The sequence below is a fragment of the Aquarana catesbeiana genome, linkage group LG03, assembly GCF_042186555.1.
Source record: "Aquarana catesbeiana isolate 2022-GZ linkage group LG03, ASM4218655v1, whole genome shotgun sequence".
Taxonomy (NCBI): domain Eukaryota; kingdom Metazoa; phylum Chordata; class Amphibia; order Anura; family Ranidae; genus Aquarana; species Aquarana catesbeiana.
Genome location: NC_133326.1, coordinates 152,028,289 through 152,051,266, shown reverse-complemented (window position 1 = coordinate 152,051,266; position 22,978 = coordinate 152,028,289). Strand labels below are relative to the sequence as shown.

Here is a 22,978-nt window from a genome sequence, read left to right as displayed (position 1 = left end):
GGAATGGCAACAAACTTCTACCCTTAAAAATCTCCATATTCAACATTTAAAAAATTCTACAGGTTGCATGTTTTGCGTTACAGAGGAGGTCTAGAGCTAGAATTATTGCTCTCGCTCTACGGATCACGGCAATACCTCACATGTGTGGTTTGAACACCGTTTTCATATGCGGGCACTACTCACGTATGCGTTCGCTTCTGCACGCAAGCTTGGCGGGACGAGGCACGTTTAAAATTTTTTTTTCTTATTTATTTTACCTTTTTTTTTTTTAAAACGGTGTAAAAATAAAAAGTGTCACTTTTATTTCTATTACAAGGAATTAAAACATCCCTTGTAATAGAAAAAAAGCATGACAGACCTCTTAAATATGAGATCTGGGATCAAAAAGACCTCAGATCTCATATTTACACTAAAATACAATCAAAAAATAAAAATGTTGTCATTTAAAAAAATGAAAAAAAAATTGGCCCTTTAAGAGCTATGGGCGGAAGTGATGTTTTGACGGGAAGGATCTGATTGCCTCCGCTGCCGATGGCTCCGGTAAGCAGCGGCGGAGGGCACCGGACCGCGGCAGGAGGGGGCCCCTCTCCCGCCTCCGATACAAGTGATCTCGCTAGGAATCCGCTGCAGAGACCAATTTTATCTTGTACCGGACCGCCGGCTGAATACGCCGATACCAGTGTTATGGCAGCTAGCTGCTGCCATAACAACGATATCCGTCCTCAAAGTGAGGACATACATCGGCGTGCGGCGGTCCGGAAGTGGTTAAAGATGAGCTAGCTGGACCTTTTTCGGGTTGAAAATGGACTCAAAATAAACTCCCAAACCTATGGCCAGTTTTTAGACACTTTCTTCAAGCAGTGGTACAGGAAAAAGCCTGAAACTTTCAAGAAGACCATGGTATTTATGCAGGACAATGCTCCATCGCATTAATCCACTGCGTGGCTAGCCAGTAAAAGACCTTAAAGATGAAACAATGACACCTCATCTGACCTAAACCCTATTGAGAACTTGCAAGCCCTTCCTAAATGGGAGATTTACGGTGAAGGAAAACCGTACACTTCTCTGAACAGTGTCTGGGAGGCTGTGGTTGCTGCTGCACAAAAAGTTGATTTTTTTTTAACAGATCAAGAAACTAACAAACTCCATGAATGGAAGGCTTATGACCGTTATTGAAAATAATGGTGGCTATATTGGTCACTGATTTTTTTATGTTATTTTTGACAAGTCAGAAATGTTTATCTGTAAATTTTGAGTTGTTTATTATTCTCACTTTAACAGATGAAAATAAACCTGTTTTCCATTGTATAATAATTCTGCACACTAAGGGTCCTTTCACACGGGGCGAATCCGTGATGATCCACCCCGTGAACATCTGCTTGCTCAGCGGGGATCGCTCCGTGGATCCCCGCTGAGCAGGCAGATGACGGGTCCATCGCTGCACACTGTGCAGCGACGGACCTGCCAGAGCGCCGCTCTCCCTTATGGGGGATCGGATGACGACGGACCGTAGAGTCCGTCGTCACCCGATACGAAAACGGATGGAAAAGTAGGTTTTTCCTCCGTTACACTTTTCGGATCGGATCGGATCAGGTTAGGTCGGATGTCAGCGGACATGTCACGGCTGACATCCGACGTTCCATAGAGGTCTATGGAGGGTCCGTTCAGGTCCGCCTAAAAAACTGACAGGCGGACCTGAACGGATCGTTCGTGTGAAAGAGGCCTAATAGTTGCCCAATAATCGTGCACACATAGATATATTCTCCTAAGAAAGTCAAAACCTCACTTTTACTTTCTGAAAAACTCAGGTTTGAGGTTTATTAACATTTTTGATTGACCGAGAGCACAGTAGTTGTTCAATAGTGAAATGAAGGAAGTAGGAACTCCCGCCCAAAGCCATAAATATTGGTTACCAACATTCCAAATAAAAACTCCTTCATACTGAATAAAGGCTAACTCAGAATGGTAGCCAGAATTGCTTTCTGAACTGCACTTTAGCAGAACAGTCAGGGTCCAATGCACACAAAAAATTTCAGAACTTCTGGCTGAAAAGGCGGCATTAAAAATTCTGATAGTAACTGGTATTGCACAAGAGTTTAGGAGAGTATATGAGCATTTGCTTTAATAAGCCTTTTTTTCCCCTAAACATTCTCCTCTGCTCATTATACAGTGCACACTTGAAAACACCAAACGCTCCTAAACAGCATTTATGCTCATTTATCTGAATGAAAATACCTCTCTTTTTCCTGCCTCTAAACTGTCCCCATCAGTGCCCTGATTATCAGTGTAGATATCCCTTTAACACAAGCCGGTTATTGGCTCTCTTCACCTCTTTTAATGCTGTCAGGGTGAGGAAAGGAAAGCGGATAACCGGCTTGCGTTTACATCCATGATCAGCTGTCATTGGACATGCTAATTAAGTGGTAAAGGGCCGCTGTGATTGGCCCTTTACCCTGATCACCCCTGCAACACACAAGTGGCACGCTTTGTGATCAGAATAAAGGGCCAATCACAGTGGCCCTTTACCACGTGATTAGCATGTCCAATGGATTGTGGGAGGAAGTCCAAGGGTGCCCTCCCAGCAAGGTAAGCCCACTCTGTAGCTGTCTTTTGGCTATAGCGTGGGCAGGAAGGGGTTAAATACCACCAAAAAAAAAGCTCCATTTCCATGGTGTTGCATGACCCAGCAATTGCCAGTTACAGTAGCACAGCAAAAAATGCCCTGGTCATGATGGGGGTAAAACCATATGGTGGTCAAGTGCTTAAAGGGAAGTTCCTTGATGTAATTTTTGACAATTCCTGTCATAGGTTAAGCAGCCATTTTTATGAAAGTGCTTTAGAACTGTATCCTGTTGGCTTTTATTGAATAAAGGAGAAAAACTAGAGGCATCCCGATGTACGATATTATTTTATTTATTGTAGGATGTTATGGTGAAAACAAGTCAGCCCTACAACCCTGATCACAAACCCCCATGATGAAAAAATCTTTTTTTTTAATGCCAAAACATTTTCTATTATGGACTCTGCATAACATTTGTGTTTCCCGGCATAAGGAAGGGCATTGTCATTCAGAACACTAATGGTTGCAAACCTGTGAAAATGTTGCCATTGTGTTCTTTTAAGCAAACCTGACTTGATATTATTTAATATTAAGCTAACAATTTACACAGATTTTTTTCTTGTGTGCCTTGCAACATAATGACAAAAGTTGAAAAAAGCAATCCTAATTGTGAATGCTTAAGTGGATGTAAACCCAATGTCATCCTTTCTAAACTACTCCCATAGGGGTATACATGCCTCCTGCATGTATCTTTACCTGTCAAATGTCTCCCCTCTGTCTGTTATGAGACCCGAAAAACTGCAGATTCTGTGGGTGGGTCTGTTGTCTGGAGCTCAGGGGGTGGAGTCGTGATGTCAGTAGATTCCCCGCCCACCTCTACACTCCCCTTGTCAATATTCATTTTCTCTGTGTATTTCTGACACTGAACTTCTGCTATGATCTCTAACATCCAGTGAAAAGACAGGAAAGTAACCACATGACTTCAGCATGCCAAATCATACTGAGGTGTGGAATAGCCAATCCTTGCAGAGCTGCTGAAGAAAGGAGTGGGGGAGGGAATTAAAAAACAATGCATGTCTTAGGCTAGTGCACGAGATGTAAATCACATGTCACTCACAGCAAGGGGGAGGATTTGACAAAGTTTTTCTCTGTCAAGATTTATCTCACTGAACAATAAAAGAGGATTGCTCAGAGATGGATTAACTCTGTGTGGCAAGACTGGGCTCAAATGATAGGAAATCTTATACTCTACAGTATGATATCAAAAAAATAAATTTTGGGTTTACATCCACTTTAAAGCAGGGATAGGCAACCCGCGGCACACAAAGCCTCTTTTGCCAGCACTCGGCTCCCTCCCCATCAGCAGAGCAGCGCAGGGAAGTGTTAGTGAGACACTAATGCATTACAATTTCAGAATTCACCGCACCTGCACTGAGGGGGAGGCACTCTTCCCCCACACATTGAAAATTATGGGAAACATTGTTTGGTTCTATAAGTTTACTGTAGCTGTGATCGTCAGCTTTTGTGATGGGGAAGAGATTGGGTGCAGTACTGCTGGGGGGGGGGGGGGTCCCTGTTTCCAGGAGGACGACGACTGTCATTGGCCATTGCTAAAGCCAATCACAGTCCTGCTAGCCCCATCCATTATCTAGAGTAAAATGACTCGCTTGGTTGCCACTACCAATCATTCACTTTTGATTTGGATACAATCACTTACTTTCTTATTTTATTTTTGCGGGTTTGTTCTTTGTTTTTTAGTTCATGCATTTTATCACAACACCATTCATCACTTCACTCATCTACTGATATAGGCTCCACTTATTACTTACACACATTCATTTCACATGATTCCATTTTCTTACCATTGCAGAGCAGTATGGACTGATTCCTCACCTCAGCCCCGGGTGAAATGATCATCCTTGTCCCTCTTCTTCCTTTGGATCCTAGGTTGGGCGCCACCATTTGGCCGCACTGTAAGTTACACACCTTTATTTTGAGAGATTGTTTCTCAGTTTAAAGGATATCCCTACTCATAAATATTACTGATTTATTTTCAGAGCATCTTACTCCTGATGATTGGCAAGAGCCATGAAACGTGCGTCGAGTTATATCAAACTGATGCTTTAAACAATTTTGGCCTACCATGTAAAATCGATCATGTTCATTGAACTTTTATGAATGGATGAGTGTCCTTTTGTAATTAATGTTTATTATTCTGTACTTTCTTCTGTATAATTGTTTTATATTTATATTTATGCAAATGTATTACACTGGATTGTGTCCTGTATTACAGATTGAAACTTTCCTTAATGTAATCTGCTATTTCTTAATAAATTAGGGATTGAGAAAGGGATCAGAAAGAAGGGATTGAGAAAAACAATCAGGTGACAGTTTGTGGAATTACTGTTGAGCTTCTGGGAACTTTGTTGAAATTATTCCTGAACCTTTGCGTCACTTACTACTGAACCCCGGCACTCTGTGTCCCATTAAGCCACAGCCAGTATTCAGCGCAATGCAAATTACACCCAACCACTTTTTCTCAGCTGCGGGGTCCCACTGTATGATCCTGCACACAGGCTGACTGCTTTCAGAAAATGCCCCTGACCTGAGCTCATAATTGCGCATCCATTTCAGATGCTTGTATGTGACATCACATACAAGCATGTGGGCTGGAATGCGAGAGGTGGATCAGCAGGATGAGTGTGCCAGGACAGGTAGGTGTGTCCCATCTCTGCTTCCTTTCACCACTCTGCATATCAGGCACATCATAGATGGGAAGAGGGTACAGCAGTGGGGAAAATGAGCAGGAGGGGTTCAGAGGTGGGACAGAAGAGCAGGAGGGTACAACGGTGGGGCATATGTGCAGGGAGGTACAGTGGTGAAGGAGATGAGAAGGGGGTTCAGCAGTGGGACAGAAAAGCAGGGGGTACAGTGTTGGGGCAGATGTACAGGGGGGTTCAGTGTTGGACCAGATGAACAGGGGGGTTTAGTATTGGGGCAGAATAGAAGGGGGTTCAGTGATGGGACAGAAAAGCAGGGGGGTAGAGCACTGGGGCAGATGTGAAAGGAGGTGTATTGGTGGGACAGATGAGCAGGGGGTTACAGTGGTGGGGCAGGAGAGCAGGGGAAACAGAGGTGGGGCAGAAGAGCAGGGGGGTACAAAGGTGAGACAGATGTGCAGGAGGTACATTGGTGGGGCAGATGAGAAAGCGAGTTACAATGGTGGGGCAGATGAGCAGATGGGTTCAGTGTTAGGACAGAAGAGCATGGGGATTCAGTAGTGAGACAGAAGAGCATGGGGATACGGTGGTGGAGCAGATGTGCTGGGAGGTACAGTGGTGGGGCAGATGAGAAAAGGGGGTACATTGATGGGGCAGATGAGCAGGGGGGTTACAGTGGTGGGACAGAAGAGCAAGGGGGTACAGTGGTGGGGCAGATGTGCAGGAGGTACAGTGGTGGAAGGGATGAGAAGGGGGTTCAGTGGTAGGACATAAAAGCAGGGAGTACAGTGATGGGGCAGATGAGCAGGGGGTTACAGTGGTGGGACAGATGAGCAGGGGGGTACAGAGATGGGGCAGATGTGCAGGAGGTTACAGTGGTGGGACAGATGTGCAGGGGGTTACAGTGTTGGGGCAGATGAGCACGGGGGTACAGTGGTTGGGTAGATGTGCAAGGCAGTACAGTGGTGGGGCAGATGTGCAAGGGGGGTTACAGTGGTGGGGCAGATGAGAAGGGGGTTACAGTGGTGGGGCAGATGAGAAGGGGGTTACAGTGGTGGGCAGATGAGCAGGGGGGTACAGTGGTGAAACAGATTTGCAAGGGGGACAGTGATCTGAGGTGTGGAGGTGCAGGAATTGGGGCTGATCTGAGGCGTGAGAGTGCAGGATGTTAATTTCTCACTACTAAAGTAGTTTATAGCATTTACTTTAGTAGAGTGTGAAGTTGACATTTTTTGGTTAAAAAAAACGGCACGCTCAATTTCTTTGAAAACATTTTTCAGCACACTGTGCTCAAAAGTTTGCCTACCCCTGGCTTAAAGCATATGTCAAAGCAAAATAAAAAAAATATGCACATTTCCCTAAGTCTAAATTTTGCTTTGCATTTAAGGCCTGAAGATTATCCCAGAGACCATAGAGAATAAAATGTTTGTAATTCCAATCTTTATGTGTCACACAATATTAGCCATTTATCAAACCCACATTTTCAATTTAAAATAAAACAAACTTAATTTTAGTGCATACAAACACAGTATATAGCTCATTATTTGGTAAAATATAAAAGATGAGGTTGCATCTAATAATTGGATACCCAACATGTAAAGCCATATAAATTTTTCACCCCTGTGAAATGCTGACAAACTTTGGTGCCCAAAATGATCCATAGACAACACTTTAAAAACCCTTGCAGGTCATGTGCATTTACATATTTTTTTATATGTTACTTTTTAAACATTTTTTAAGCATAACTTTATTGCCATCACAAAGGGGACGAATAGCCTTCTATGTGATAACATTTAACTTTGACAGGTTCTCTTTAATGAGACTATTAGACCCCTGAAGTCCCCCCTGCGCTCCCAGTAAGCTAATGGAGCATGGATTGTGCTGCATGAACATCTTTCCTCACCCAGCACTCCTGGTAAATGAAAGCTCTGAACCAGGAAGTGATGTAATACACGCTTTATAGTCAACTAAATGGCTTTCAGGAAAAAGCTAACAGTTGGTTTGTAAAGTATACACACATTCTGGACAGTGTAAGTAAAAGTACACACATACATTCCTGGAATTTTATGTAAAAGGGTTAAACATGTGTCAAAGACAAGGCCTGGGGGCTGAATCTGGGCCACCAGGCCATTTCATGTGGCCCTCGCACCTCTCCTGTAGCTGTGGTACCCCCCTTGTCTCAGCAGTCAGCAGTAGAGAGGACGACAGAATCCTGTGCGTCTCCATGCTGCTGCTGCGGAGATGCACCCCACCGTCTCAGCAGTTGGCAGTAGAGTGGAGGGCAGAAATCCTCTTACAGATCCTGCACCTCTCTGTGCAGCCACATCATCCCCTCATTTCCGCCTCCCCTGGTCTCAGCATTCAGCAGACTTTGGCAACTGACTCCAACTCTCCTCTGGTCCTTCTCCAGACCCTACACTTTCTGCTTCCCAGCTCCACCTTCAGCGTCTTCCAGACAGCAGCGCAAAAAAAGCAGGTGCACTGTGATGTAAGGGAGGGTTGGGGACTCTTAACATCTAATGTAAGAGGGGGTGGGGTGCTCTGGGCATCTAGTCTTACAGATACAACAGGCCCTTTGAGAGCTACCATATTGCTGAGGTGGCCCACAATGAAACTGAGTTTGACACCCCTGCTCTACAAGTATAGAAACTACTTTTTTCTGTTGTGGGCAGACAAAACATAGCTTTTTTGTGGACTAGTCTTTTGCGAAACTATTCAATCAATCCTACTCTCAAATGTCCAAAATGATTCTGTAGTCCAAGATAAGAACATGGAGGCCACTTTCAGATGACAGTGGAAGTAAGGAGAGCACACAGGACAACTCTGAATTTCTGACCAAATCAACAGGATGTAAACTGATAAAAAGGTAACAAATAAGAGATACTAATTGCTTGGTTATAGATGAAAGAAGGTCCCCCTGCACATCTATGCCATCCCTGGGATGAATACGTGAATGGCAACCTCAGCCTAGAGTCAGACCAGGCCACGCCCCCAATGCATTTCGCTCTGCCCCTCTGAGCTTAGTCCCCATGACTAAGCTCCGAGGGGTGGAGTGAAATGCATTGGGGGTGTGTGGCCTGGTCGGAGTCCAGGCTGAGGTTGGCATTCACATATTCATCCCAGGGATGGCATGGATGTGCGACTACAGGGAGACCTTCTTTCATCTCTAATCATTGTAGGAGCCGGGATGAGCTCCCTCCCAGTGGATGAACGTTTGGGACTTGCACCCCTGTCCAGAGAGCCTGAGTGGCACACTATGCAGGTTTGGGGGGTCGTACAAATTGCTTAGGTTTACATACTCTTTAACCATTCTGCTAGGTTACATACCAAAATTATATTAATATAATACTCTTTTGGTCAGAAGGCTTGCTTGATTATATTTTGGGGTAAATATTTGGGGCAGTGTAAAATGCACACAGGTTGTTGTTAAAGATTACAGGAAATACCTTTTTTTTCAAATTTTTCCCTACCTAGTTAAAAGTAAGAAATAAAAAATGTATGTATCCAAATTTACTACCACATTAAAGCCCTATCTGCCACCCCAAAAAAAAAAAATGTTAGGGAAGGCGACAAAAGGCGATGTGCAACTATGACCAAAAAAAAAAAAAAGAGTCTGGGTCTCAAAAGTGGAGAGTCTCTGCCTATGGAAACACCCCACCCCCCCGATTAATTTCACCTTTATGGGGTTAAAGGCTCAGGGACTGACATTATTAAAGGGAGGGTAAAGTGATTCTGTAACTGTGAAAATAGACCTGCATGGGACTTAAATGGAATGTATTAGTACTTTCCATTAAATTAAATTAATCCATGTATTTGTAATCATTACTTTATAAAATGCAACACTTGTTAAAATCCAGAACATGCATATATAGAGAAATTACTGCACAACATTCAATGTGCACTGTAACAATATGTGATTAACTCTAACACTAGTAAGTCATTATTTAATGAAATCCCAAAATATGTCCCATTACTATTATGATTAGAAAAAGCATGGCAGGCGACAGCGCCAATATAAATGTGCTGTTACTAATATAGTTAACATAATATCCATCATCTCAAACAGTGGTTATCTTCTTGTCCTTAGTGGCTTGCTTGATGGCTGCCTGTTCACAGATGATCTCCTTAAGTCGTTGCAGCCTCATGTTCTGTGTCGTTTGGTCACCCACACCAGTCTGACTGCGATGTAGGAGACTGAGAGCATTGATGTATTCCAGCTCTGAGTATTTCACTCCTTGGTCCACCACTAGGTTCAGCAACTCATCGGCAGTGTTGTACATCATTTCATAATACTGCCTGCATTGTAAAAAAAAAGACAGAATTTAGGATGAATAAGGCTCTACATACAACTAAATATCATTACTTTTGTTCATATAAAAATGCATATTATAATAACAATTTTTTTTGTAGCAAATATTAATTTTTTATTGATGATATCTGTGTAAATTTTGATTAGATACCACAAATTTTCTGCAGTTACATTGTAGTATACATCTGCATTTCTTCCTTATAGAGCTGTCATATGATTTCAGTTCTAAACAACAGTACCTTGTATGCTCCTATCTATATACATCAAGCAGTCTATAATAGGTTACTTCTATTTCCAAAGTACAAACCTTTCCGCCCTGTCAAATGGCTCAGTTTAGATTGCTTGTCTCCTATGAAATATGGACTCTTAAATTGTGGAATGGGTTGCATGGCAGCAAAATTCCTAGGTACAAGACTTTCTCTGGAACATCCTATTCATAACAACAGCCAGAAGGCCCCAAACTGATGACATGACTCATAAAAAAAAAAGCTTTATTTAACCAGAACACATACATGGAAAATCTCTACCTATGGACCCCCCACTCCCTGATGCAATTCATCCTTATGGGCTTAAAGTGAAACTAAAGTTCCATTTTTTTTGTTAAAAATAACAAACATGTTATACTTACCTGCTCTGTGCAGTGGTTTTGCACAGAGCAGCCCAAACTCTCCTCTTCTTGGGTCCCTCTTTGGCGCTCCTGGCCCCTCCCTCCTGTTGATTGCCCCCACAGCAAGCAGCTTGCTATGGGGACACCTGAGCCAAGCCGCAGCTCCATGTGTCCATTCAGACACATATACACGGCCCAGCCCCGTCCCCTCTCTCTCCTCATTGGCTCTCTAGATGATTGACAGCAGTGGGAGCCAATGGCGCTTTTGCTGCTGTCTCATCCAATGAGGAAGAGTCTCGAACAGCTGAGTCACTTGTGCAACATTGCTGGATCGACATGGGGCTCAGGTAGGTATGAGGGGGCTGGTGCACACAGAAGGCTTTTTATCTTAATGTATAAAATGCATTAAAAGGGGTTTTAAAGTCAGAAAGTTTTTATCCTAATGCATTCTATGCATTAAAATAAAAAGCCTTCTGTGTTCAGCAGCCCCTCTAATACTTACCGGAGCCTCATCTCTGTCCAGCGATATCCACGAGTGTCTCAGCCGTCGTCGACTCTCCCTCTCCCCAGTTAGCCAATCAGGAGAGAGGGGGGGCAGGGCTGAATCCCAGCTCCGTGTCTGAATGGACACAGGGAGCTGCAGCTCGGCTTGGGTGCACCCATAGCAAGCTGTTTGCTGCGGGGAGCACTCAACAGGAGGGAGGGGCCAGGAGCACAGAAGAGGCGCCCGAGAAGAGGAGGATCTGGGTTACTCTGTGCAAATCCACTGCAACAGAGCAGGTAAGTATAACATGTTTGCTATTTTTATAGAAAAAAAAAAAAAAAAGACTTTACAGTCACTTTAAGATAAAAAACCTGCCTTTACAACCACTTGAATCATAGAGACAACCAGCACAGTTTACAGAAAGCAAGGAAACAGCTCAGATGAAGGAAAACTAATTTGAATTTTTTCAACATGTGTGCTACTGCTGTTAAAGAGGAAGTAAACCCTGATGGATTTTACTTCCTCTTTTGTTCCCTGCAAAGTAAATGCATAATGAGTTAGTATGCATCGCATACTAGCCCATTATATGCCACTTACCTGCAAACGAAGCCTGCAATGTCCCCGCTGGTGGCCACATCCATCTTCACCCCTCTTCCTTCTGGGGCTGTGGACTCCGGCTCTGTGACTGGCCGAAGTCGCGGGAGCTGACAGTCACGGCACGGGCCCTTTAGAAATGGCACAAAGTGATCATGCCCTTTCTTCAATGTGCATGCGCTGATGACGTTGGCGCAAGCGTATATGGTAAATATCTCCTAAACCGTGCTGGTTTAGGGGATATTTCCAGTACCTACAGGTAAGCCTTATTATAGGCTTACCTGTAGGTAAAAGTGGTGTAACTAGGTTTACAACCACTTTAACACCATAAACTAGACTAACATTACAGGAGCACTATCTGTCACTGGGGATATGAAGTAAAATGACAAGTTGAGGGCCTGTTTGGGCAGTGAAAAGCTGACCAAACACATATAGATTTCTGTCCAGCTTACAATGTGCTACGCTTAGCACAGATGAACAAATCACCCAGTAGAGCTATTGTATTTTGACAGCTGACCCTGCTAGCTGTCACAATACCCGTATAATTTTCCACCTGGCTCTTTTGATTTTTTAAATGAGAGATGTTGGAAGGGAGGTGGCCAACAGGGCCACACCCTGAGATAATTTGCTCCATGTATGGCCATAATGAAAAATTAGAATAAAATAAAAAACCTGACTTAGGCTCAACCTGTCTTGCAAAAATGTAATACATCAAGATCCACAAATAAAGGGACTACATGGTACAGTATCTATACCCTTAAAATTGAAATAATATAAAAAAAAAAACAAAAACAATAAACAAACAACACATACGCCACAGTACTAATAAAAATAATTGGCCAATTATGTAAACATTCCAAACCCCAGCAGGTGCACACGGAAGCACCCCTAAAAAACAGAATGCATCCTAGACTGGAGTTTCCAACAGTATGACTATTAACACAGACTCCACATAGACTAAATATGGCAATGTAATCTTATAGGAGGAAGAGACCGGTGGTTTTCCACAGAAAATAGTGGTTTGTGGTTAATCTTGCAGAAATGGACAAAGTAATCTGGATGGCCGCACACCGGACAAGATAACAAGTGCCTTTATTGATAAAAACTGGATCATGGAATACACAGGACACTATAGCAGGAACGTACAGGAATCAGCTGACGCGTTTCACACTTATGACAAGTGCTTACTCATAGCTATCCTATTACTGGAGGATTTATATTTGAGAGAGATATTGTCTCAATAGACAGCATATTCTGCCCTAGCCTGTTCCACTGAGATAAGAGCAAAAAAACAAAGGCCGAGTACTACATGTATGTTTAGGCATGACTTCCTGTTCAAGATGTGCTTATTTTGGTGATCTACACAAGGATTGGTTGATTCCCTCCCCTACCATCCCAATCTCTACAATTAAGCCCCTAAGAGTGAAATGTGTCAGAGGTAGGCAGTCTGGAGTCTGCATTGACAGCATGCTTTTTCTTGATTGTCTGTATCAAGCTGTTAGTGGTCAGTGAAGTCAGCGGTGTGCAGCTTTTTTGCATGGTTGAACTGAGAGACACAAACTGGGAACAGGCTCCCAAGCCTGCACTGTGTGGGGCCTGGATAGAGTTTGGAGAAGTGACATCTCTTTACCTGCAACCAGATGCTATACACCTGTATGCTGTTCATAGACAGAACAGACAGATCTGCATTCACATACAGAAGAATTGGACTTGCATGTTGTTCAGATGCAGAACTGATAAACCCAATGGACTGGACTTACATGTATTTCATATAGTACTGACCAACCAATAGATGGGAGCCGCATGTTGTTCACATGCCACCCTTATAATCCAAGGGATGGAAGCTGCATATTGTTCACAAATAGAACAGTTAAACCAAGCAGCAGGACTGTGCCTATGGTTTAGATACAGAACTGATAAACCAAGGGATAAGGCCAGCATGTTGTTCATATACAAAACTGATAAACCAAGTCATTGGACCTGCATGTTGTTCAAACACATAACTGATAAACCAAGGGATGGGACCTACATGTTCATATACAGAATATACAATATAAACAAAAGGGCAGGATCTGCATGTTTTTTTTTTTTTTTTTTTTTTTTTTTAAGATACACAACTGACAGACCTGCATGTTTTACAGATACAGGACAGATAAGACTTCTATGTGCTTCACATATGGAACTAATAAACCACAGGATTAGACCCGCTTGGTGTTCACATACAGAACAGGTAAACGAAAGGAAGGAATCTGCTTGATGTTCACAATACAGAACTAAGGAGCCAGGAGATTGGACCTGCATGTTGTTCACATTCAGAACTGATGAACCAAGGGTTGGGACTTGCATGTTGTGAACATGCAGAACAAATAAACCAAGGGTGGGGCCTGCCTGTTCAGATACACAACCGATAAATCAAGGGACAAGACCTACACAATGTTCAGACACAAAGCTAATAAAATAAAGCAGTCTATACACTGCACACGTTTTGGCCGGTTCCTGATGAACCTGGCTAAAATTGTCCCACACCTGCCCATTATTCTTCAACTGAAAAGTCAAAGGAGCCAGACAGAAACTTGTTGACCAAGCAGCAGCTGCGTCTAATCAGATGCAACCTCAGTTAAAGTGGAGTTCCACCCACTTTTACAATTCTTCAGCATCCCTCACTAAACTGTGCACTGTAAACGAATTGGATATTTTAAAATTTTTTTTCTCAGCACTTACTGTATATCTGCTGTATTCATTTTTCACTTCCTCCTCCCTGGCCGCGGCCCATCGCATCATTTCCTGTTTGCAATGCCTTTTGGGAAGGGGTGGCAACTTCCTCTGACACTGCCGTTGCTATGGAAACCTGACCTGAAACCTATTACACTGCTTGTGCTGCACTGAGCATTTGCGAGATCTGCAAGGTTGAGATCCAGGAAGAAATACAGTCTGGCTTCAGATGCCCAGACTTAACATGGCCACGGCCTGCTGTAAGTTTATAAAATAACAAACTACTGCTATAAACTAACAAAACAGACCTTAGTTTACAGACTAACTTTACTAGAATGCATTAAGCTTGTGTATTATAGGGGTATTTTTATTTAAAAAGTAATTTTTCGGCCGGAACACCACTTTAAGGTATTTTTAAAGCTGGCAGAGCTGTCAAAATACAATAGCCGCAGTGGGAGATTTTTCCATACATGCTGTATTTTTGTTCAGTCTCCATACATAATAGTTTTTATCGCATAGAATTAGATGCCCACAAACGTTAACTATTATTATATAGTTATATATAATAGTAATTAATTAATATAATATATATATATATTAATAGTATAATATTATATAAGCAAAGTAAATGTAGACAGGTTTAGAACATCATCTCTCATGATAATCCATGTGTACCTGTATTGGCTGCTATAGATTCCTTGCTTATATTTATCTTCTTAAATACGGTTTATGAGTTATGGAAGACAAGATAGAGGAACACTAACTACCACCTTCAGGCTGCCATTGGTTAAATATTATAATTGTCAGAATCTGACACACTATTTAAAAATAACAAAATTTAAAAAAAAAAAAATTGAAAAGAAAATAATAAAACCGTGTTTCAAATAAAAGTAATATAATAATAATGTTCTTATAAAAACAATTTATGTATGCAAATTAGTCATTGAGTTATTTCCAAGTTAACTGACACATAATATCACTGCTAAATTTGGCCTGGGCATTTAGGCATCAATAAGAGTCAGAAAAGGGTTAAGCCAGGGCTTTCAAGCCTATTAACAACTTCCTGACCGGGCCATAGCCGAATGACGGCTACAGCACATTCAGATTATTCTGGGAGGGCGTACAATGACGTCCTCCCAGAATCGCACTCTCCCCGCACCCCCGTCATGGATTGGGGTAAAGGGACAAAAAGCCCTTTACCATGTGATTGTTCCATTCAATGATGGAGCGATCACTGTAAACAAACCAGCGTCATGTCTTGAGGGAGAAGCTGCAGCGTGAGGCTTACATTTTTTTCTCATATATTGCAAGAGCCCAGCAGTGCCACATCTGTTCCCAGGCAGTGCCACATCTGTGCCCAGCAGTGCTCTACAGTGCCCTAGCAGTGAACATCTGTGCCCCATCAGAGCACATATGTGCCTCATCAGTGCCATGTCAGTGCCTCATCAGTGCACATCTGTGCCCCATCAGTGCCACAGCAGTGCACATCTGTGCCCCAACAGTACCCAGCAGTTCTCTACAGCGCCCCATCAGTGCCCTACAGTGCCACATTTGTGCTCTACAGTGCCCTATCAGTGACACATTTGTGCTACTAAAGTGCACATTAGTGCCAATAGAGTGCCCATCAGTGCCACCCTATCAGTGGATCCTCATCAGCGCCTTTACATTTTCTTTCCACATTTTCCAAAAACTTGCTCACACATGAAGTATCGCCATACGCAGGAGGAGTAGCAGAATGTGTTTTGGGGTGTAATTGTAAATCTGCATATGTCATGTTAAAGAAATAACCTGTTAATATGACAATTTTGTGAAAAAAGAGAGTCTTCATTTTGCAAAGAATTGTGGGAAAAAATTAAAACGTGAAAAAAAATCACCATGCCTCTTACTAAATACCTTGAAATGTCTACTTTCCAAAAAGGGGTCTTTGGGGGGTATCTGTACTTTCCTAGCTTGTATCTCAAGAAAGGAGTCAGTACTTCAGGTGTGATCAATTTTCAATGATTGGCACCATAGCTTGTAGACTTCTAATGCCGCGTACACACGACCGGACTTTCCATCAGAGTAGACTCTGATGGTCTTTCCGACGGAGTTCCGATGGAGTTCCGTTGAAACGAACTTGCCTACACACAATGACACCAAAGTCCATTTGTTTAGAACGCGATGACATACGATGGGACTAGAAAAAGGAAGTTCAATAGCCAGTAGCCAATAGCTGCCCTTGCATCGTTTTTGGTCCGTCAGACTAGCATACAGACGAACGGTTTTCCCGATAGGAATTGAGTTTGTTGGAAAGATTTGAAACATGTTCTATTTCTAGGTCTATCAGAATTTTAGATAGAAAATGTCCGATGAAGCCCGCACACGATCGGAATGTCCGACGGAATGATTCCGTTGGACCTTTTCTGCCGGAAAGTCCGGTCGTGTGTACACGTCAAAACTTTCACAAAGACCAAATAATATACACTGATTTGGGTTATTTTTTACCAAAGATCTGTAGCAATATAAATTTTAGCCCAAATTTATGAAGAAAAATATGTAAAATTTTGTAACAAAAACGAAGAATGCATTTTTAAACAAAATTTTCAGTCTTTTTTTTATAGCCCAAAAAAATAAAAAACCCAGTGTTGTATAAATACCACCCAAAGAAAGCTCTATTTGTATGAAAAAAAAAAAATGCATATGGGTACAGTGTTGCATGACCGAGTAATTGTCATTCAAAGTGTGACAGCACTGAAAGCTGAAAATTGGCCTGGTTAGGAAGGGGATTTAAGTGCTCAATGGGCAAGTGGTTAATAATAATAAGAGATTCAAAAATGAGTCCAGATGGATGTTAAACATGGCAGCATGTGGATTACTCGGAAAGGCTTATTGGAAAGTTGTGATTTAATGTGAGGCACATTATCGGCCACATTTAAACAACACAATAGAATAAAATATGTAGAAAAAAAATGAAAGTATTACTACGTGACCACACAGATTTTCATCCAGCATTATTTGACGTTGCGGTTAAAAATAGGTTTGCAAGATGGTAGACAATGAATGATGTAGAGCAGGGATCCTCAGACTACGGCCCTCCAGCTGTTGCGGAACTACACATCCCATGAGGCATTGTAAAACTCTGACATTCACAGACATGACTAGGCATGATGGGAATTGTAGTTCTTGAACAACTGGAGGGCCGTGGTTTGAAAACCCCTGATGTAGAGGAATATAAGCTTTCAAAATAATTATGCTTTTGAAATCAATAAAAAATGAGAAGGAAAAGAAACAACAGATACATCTGATATTTTCAAAATGAACAAACAGGTATCACAATCATCACAGGAGCTGCACAAGCTCACATTTGCTATTAATACCTCTCTATTTAAATGCTAATTCTCACCTTTCACCCAGTACAGTGGGAGGAGTGCTTTTAAAAAAGATCCATAGAACTCACAATGAAATCCTAATTTCTTGACTTGATTCAATCGCTTTACAGAATGACCTTAGCATTATTCCAGGTCCTCAGATATCATTTTCTTACACCGCATCAAAACTGAATTAAATGTGGGTGGCCTTAGTTATACATTCACCCGACGGGTCAAATGGGGGTTGTTAGTTACCCGAAATCTGAGGTGTCACTTGACAATTTGTGGATGAATCACAAGCTGGCAGTAACATTTGTTATCAGGCGGCCACTGTGAATGAAAGTTAACTTATACCGTAGGGATCTTTATACGATCTATGTATTTACAAAAGTGGATTACTTTTAACCACTTTAGTCCCCAGGCAATGTCTGTGTTCCATACATTACAGTATATCTCTTAGGTCTTGTAGTCTACAATAATATATTATACATATTTTATTTAGGACCGATGTTGCTTTAATTTGAACAAATTAAAGAAAAAAAATATTTAAAAAAAGTGAAAAATGTAAATTTTCAGTAATTCTTTCCAACACATTTATGAAGTTTGTGCACCTCCATATTTTACTGCAGTCTGTTGACTACAATAATATCACATTAGTGCGAGTTGTAAGGTGGCGGAATGATAAAGGTCAAAGTGAATGTAAGGGTTTTACTTTAGGAAAGCTTTATTCCCTTTTCGATACTACACTGCACTGCAATGCACACAGGAAGGTTGTTATTATAGTAATGCTATAATAGGGTAGGCTGCAACAGCTCTGCCTGACATTCATACTGACAGGAAACGTGATGCGACTAAACTAACGATGTAAACACAAAACAGAAGCGTGTTTATATTCACTTCTGTAGAGGCATTGGATCATTTCAGCTTCTGGGCTTAGCACTGGACCCTGGCTGATAAGCAATTTGGGGCTGTAGCAGCTACCAGCTGGAAACTGGAGTCAATGTGAATCAAAGCATACAGTATATCACAAAAGTGAGTACACCCCTCACATTTTTGTAAATATAGTATATATTTTCATGTGACAACACTAAAGAAATGACACTTTGCTACAATGTAAAGTAGTGAGTGTACAGCTTGTATAACAGTGTAAATTTGCTGTCCCCTCAAAATAACTCAACACACAGCCATTAATGTCTAATCTGCTGGCAACAAAAGTGAGTACACCCCTAAGTGAAAATGTCCAAATTGTCCCAAAGTGTCAATATTTTGTGTGGCCACCATTATTTTCCAGCACTGCCTTAACCCTCTTGGGCATGGAGTTCACCAGAGCTTCACAGGTTGCCACTGGAGTCCTCTTCCATTCCTCCATGACGACATCACAGAGTTGGTGGATGTTAGAGACCTTGCACTCCACCATCCGTTTGAGGATGCCCCACAGATGCTCAATAGGGTTTAGGTCTAGAGACATGCTTGGCCAGTCCATCACCTTTACCCTCAGCTTCTTTTGCAAGGCAGTGGTCGTCTTGGAGGTGTGTTTGGGGTCGTTATGTTGGGATACTGCCCTGCGGCCCAACCCCCGAAGGGAGGGGATCATGCTCTGCTTCAGTATGTCATAGTACATGATGGCATTCGTGGTTCCCTCAATGAACTGTAGCTTCCCAGTGCCGGCAACACTCATGCAGCCCCAGACCATGACACTCCCACCACCATGCTTGACTATAGACAAGACACACTTGTCTTTGTACTCCTCACCAGGTTGCCACCACACACGCTTGACACCATCTGAACCAAATAAGTTTATCTCGGTCTCATCAGACTACAGGACATGGTTGCAGTAATCCATGTCCTTAGTCTGCTTGTCTTCAGCAAACTGTTTGGGGGCTTTATTGTGCATCATCTTTAGATGAGGCTTCCTTCTGGTATGACAGTCATGCAGACCAAGTTGATGCAGTGTATGGTCTAAACACTGACAGGCTGACCTCCCCACCCCTTCAACCTCTGCAGCAATGCTGGCAGCACTCATACATCTAGTTTCCAAAGACAACCTCAGGATATGACGCTGAGAATGTGCACTCAACTCCTTTGGTCGACCATGGCGAAGCCTGTTCGGAGTGGAACCTGTCCTGTTAAACTGCTATATGGTCTTGGCCACCATGCTTCAGCTCAGTTTCAGGGTCTTGGCAATCTTCTTAAAGCCTAGGCCATCTTTATGTAGAGCAACAATTCTTTTTTTCAGATCCTTAGAGAGTTCTTTGCTATGAGGAGCCATGTTGAACTTTCAGTGACCAGTATGAGAGAGAGAGCGATAACACCAAATGTAACACACCTGCTCCCCATTCACACCTAAGGCCTTGTAACACTAATGAGTGACATGACACCAGGGAAGGAAAATGGCTAATTGGGCCCAATTTGGTCATTTTCACTTAGGTGTGTACGCACTTTTGTTGCCAGCGGTTTAGACATTAATGGCTGCGTGTTGAGTTATTTTGAGGGGACAGCAAATTTACAATGTTATACAAGCTGTACACTCACTACTTTACATTGTAGCAAAGTGTAATTTCTTCAGTGTTGTCGCATGAAAAGATATAATAAAATATTTACAAAAATGTGAGGGGTGTACTCACTTTTGTGAGATACTGTATGGTGTCAACGCACCATTGATCTTGAAAATAATGTTGGTTTATTACAGTGATCACATCACAGCAGCAAAATGTTTAGGAGCCACACAGGACCCCTTCATCAGGCATGTGATGAAGGATATGGTATGAAATAATCGTAATAACCCAGGCACTAACCAAGTTCCTGTGACTTCATCTCTATAGGTGTCGAGCGCCAGGTGAGACAGCAAATGATCAGCTTACATTGACGGCACAAGATGGCAGCTGGAAGTGCACTGTTAGGAGTTCTATAAGCACTATGTCACTAGCCAGAGAGGAACTTACGGTAGTAAGGTAACAGAAAAGATAGACAAATTTAAATAGGTAAACTTTATAATAATGTATAGCCAGAAACCTGTATGTAAAGACACAGGGAAACCTTACAAAACAAAAAACAATAAAGCATGACCCAATTTGCTTCAGTGGGGGAAAACAATTCTTTCCTGATCCACCATGAGGCAATCTTTGGATCAACTAACCCTGGTGTTATTATCTCTAAATATTAATATCCAGTTATATTCTGTGCATCCAGCTCTTTTTTAAAACAATATACTGAACTGGCCAAAACCAGTTCTTGAGGGATTCTATTCCACATTTTCACAGCTCTTACTGAGAAGAAGCCCTTCCATATGTAAAGGTTAAAGTGGAGTTCCACCCAAAAATGGAACTTCCACTTTTTGGATTCCTCCCCCCCTCCGGTGTCACATTTGGCACCTTTCAGGGGGGAGGAGGCATGGCCGCATGGCTTCACTTCCTTATTCCCTTACCGAGGATGGTGGCGGCAGCAGCCGAGAGCCGAAGGACGGATCGGCTTCGGCTGCCGACATCGCGGGCGCCCTGGACAGGTAAGTGTCCATATGTTAAAAGTCAGCAGCTGCAGTATTTGTAGCTGCTGGCTTTTAATATTTTTTTTTTTTAGCGAACCTCCGCTTTAAATCTCTTTTCCTCCAGACGTAGAGTGGCCCCTTTTTCTCTGTAATGACTTGAAAGTTAATAGGTCTGCATCATGTTTACTATACAGTGGCAAAAATAATTATTTGAGCCTCTGCAGATTTTGTAATTTTGCCCACTTATAAAGAAATTAAGGGTCTATAATTGTTACCATAGGTGTATTTTAAATGAGACATAATATCAACCAAATATTCAGAAAAAAACACATAGTACAAATGTTATCAATTGAGTTGCAGTTCCGTTTGTAAAATAAATATTTGATCCCCTACCAACCAACAATAATTCTGGCTCCCGCAGACTGGCTACAGTATGCGCTCATGTGATACACAGATTAGTCCTGTCAATTAAAGACGGTGCTCTTATTAACAAATTGTTATGTGTATAAAAGACACCAGTCCACAGAATCTCTTTAATTCAAACCTCACCATCATGGGCAAGACAAAAGAGCTGTCAAAGGAAACAAGATTGTAGACCTGCATAAGGCTGGAATGGGCTACAAGACCATCAGCAAGAAGCTTGGTGAGAAGGAGACAACAGTTGGAGCGATTATTCGCAAATGGAAGAAATACAAAATAACCATCAATCACCCTGGTAACCAACTACAAGAAATGTTTTACCTCTATGCTTGCCAACAAGGGTTTCTCCACCAAGTACTAAATCATGCTTTGCTTGGGGATCAAATACTTATTTTACTCACTGAACTGCAACTCAATTTATAACATTTGTATCATGCGCTTTTTCTGGATTTGTGGTTGATATGCTGTCTCCATCATTTAAAATACACCTATGATAAAAATGATAGACCCTTCATTTCTTTGTAAGTGGTCAAATTTTCAAAATCTGTAGGGGATCAAATAATTATTTTTCCCACTGTATGGGCCACATATGTATTATTGAATGTTCATAATATCCCCCCCTTAATTTCCTCATCTCAAGAGAGAATAAATCCAATTCCTCAAATTTTTGATTATAGCTAAGCTCCTTAATGCCTCTTATCAGTTTGTTGTCCTTCTCTGAACTTTCTCCAGTTCTCCGATATCCTTTTTTGTGAACTGGTTTTAGCTCCAATGTGCATAACCTATCAAGGTTAAACCTCATTTGCCACATAGTTGCTCAATTAAAGTGCATTGAGGTCAGCTTGAAAATGGGAGACATCCTGTAAAGATGTAATTCCTCCGTGTCATCTGCAAACACTGAAATGGTACTTTGAATCCCAGATAGCCCAGATTCTTATACCATTTAAAAAATATGTTAAAAAGTAAGGGTCCCATAACTGAACCTTGGAGCACACCACTAACAACCATAGAGCATTCTAAGTATGAATCAATAATCATTACTTTTTGAATATGGTCTTTTAGCCAGTTTTCTATCCATTTACAAACTGAATTTTCTAAGATTGTAGACCAATTTACAAGTTAGCCATGTGTGGAGAACTGTGTCAAACGCTTTGGGCAAAATCCAAGTATACTATAGCTACAGCCACTCCTTTCTTATGGTTTTGCTTACCTCCTCATAAAAAGAAATCAGATTTGTTTGACAATTTTGGTCTTTTGTGAATCCATGCTGACTATTGCTTAAAATATTATTTTCTAGCAAAAACTTTTCTATGTTGTTGTTTAATAAACTCAAGTATCTTCCTGACAATAGAAGATAAACTAACTGGTCTGTAGCTGCTTGGTAAAGTCACTCACCCCCTGTAAAATATAGGCACCACATTGGTCTTATGCCAATTCAGTGGTACTGTGCCATTTAATAAAGAGTCTCTGACATTTAGAAACAATGGCTTATATATAACAGAGTTCAACTTTTTGAGGACACTTAGGTATAAGTCTAAATGTTTCGGGACCATGTTATTTTGAGCCATTGTGGATCATTTGGGTCGATACTATCCTCATTAAGAACCTGAGCTTCCCCATTTCTTTATCGTACATCATGGGACACAGACCAGAACCATAGTAGTTACTATGTGGGTTATAGGCCACCTTCAGGTGATGGACACTGGCACACCCTAAGACAGGAAGTCCACTCCCTATATAA

At 41.8% G+C, this 22,978-nt stretch overlaps 1 protein-coding gene across 1 annotated transcript in view; it reads right to left on the bottom strand.

The window, feature by feature from the left end:
- Positions 1–6,703: 6,703 nt before the first annotated feature.
- Positions 6,704–22,978, bottom strand: part of EXOC4 (exocyst complex component 4) — an 813,215-nt gene continuing 796,940 nt past the window's right edge. Inside the window, exon 18 of the mRNA XM_073619419.1 lies at positions 6,704–9,576. Coding sequence (XP_073475520.1) covers positions 9,339–9,576 — 238 coding nt within the window. The 3' untranslated portion in view covers positions 6,704–9,338. The remainder of the gene's footprint in view (positions 9,577–22,978) is intronic.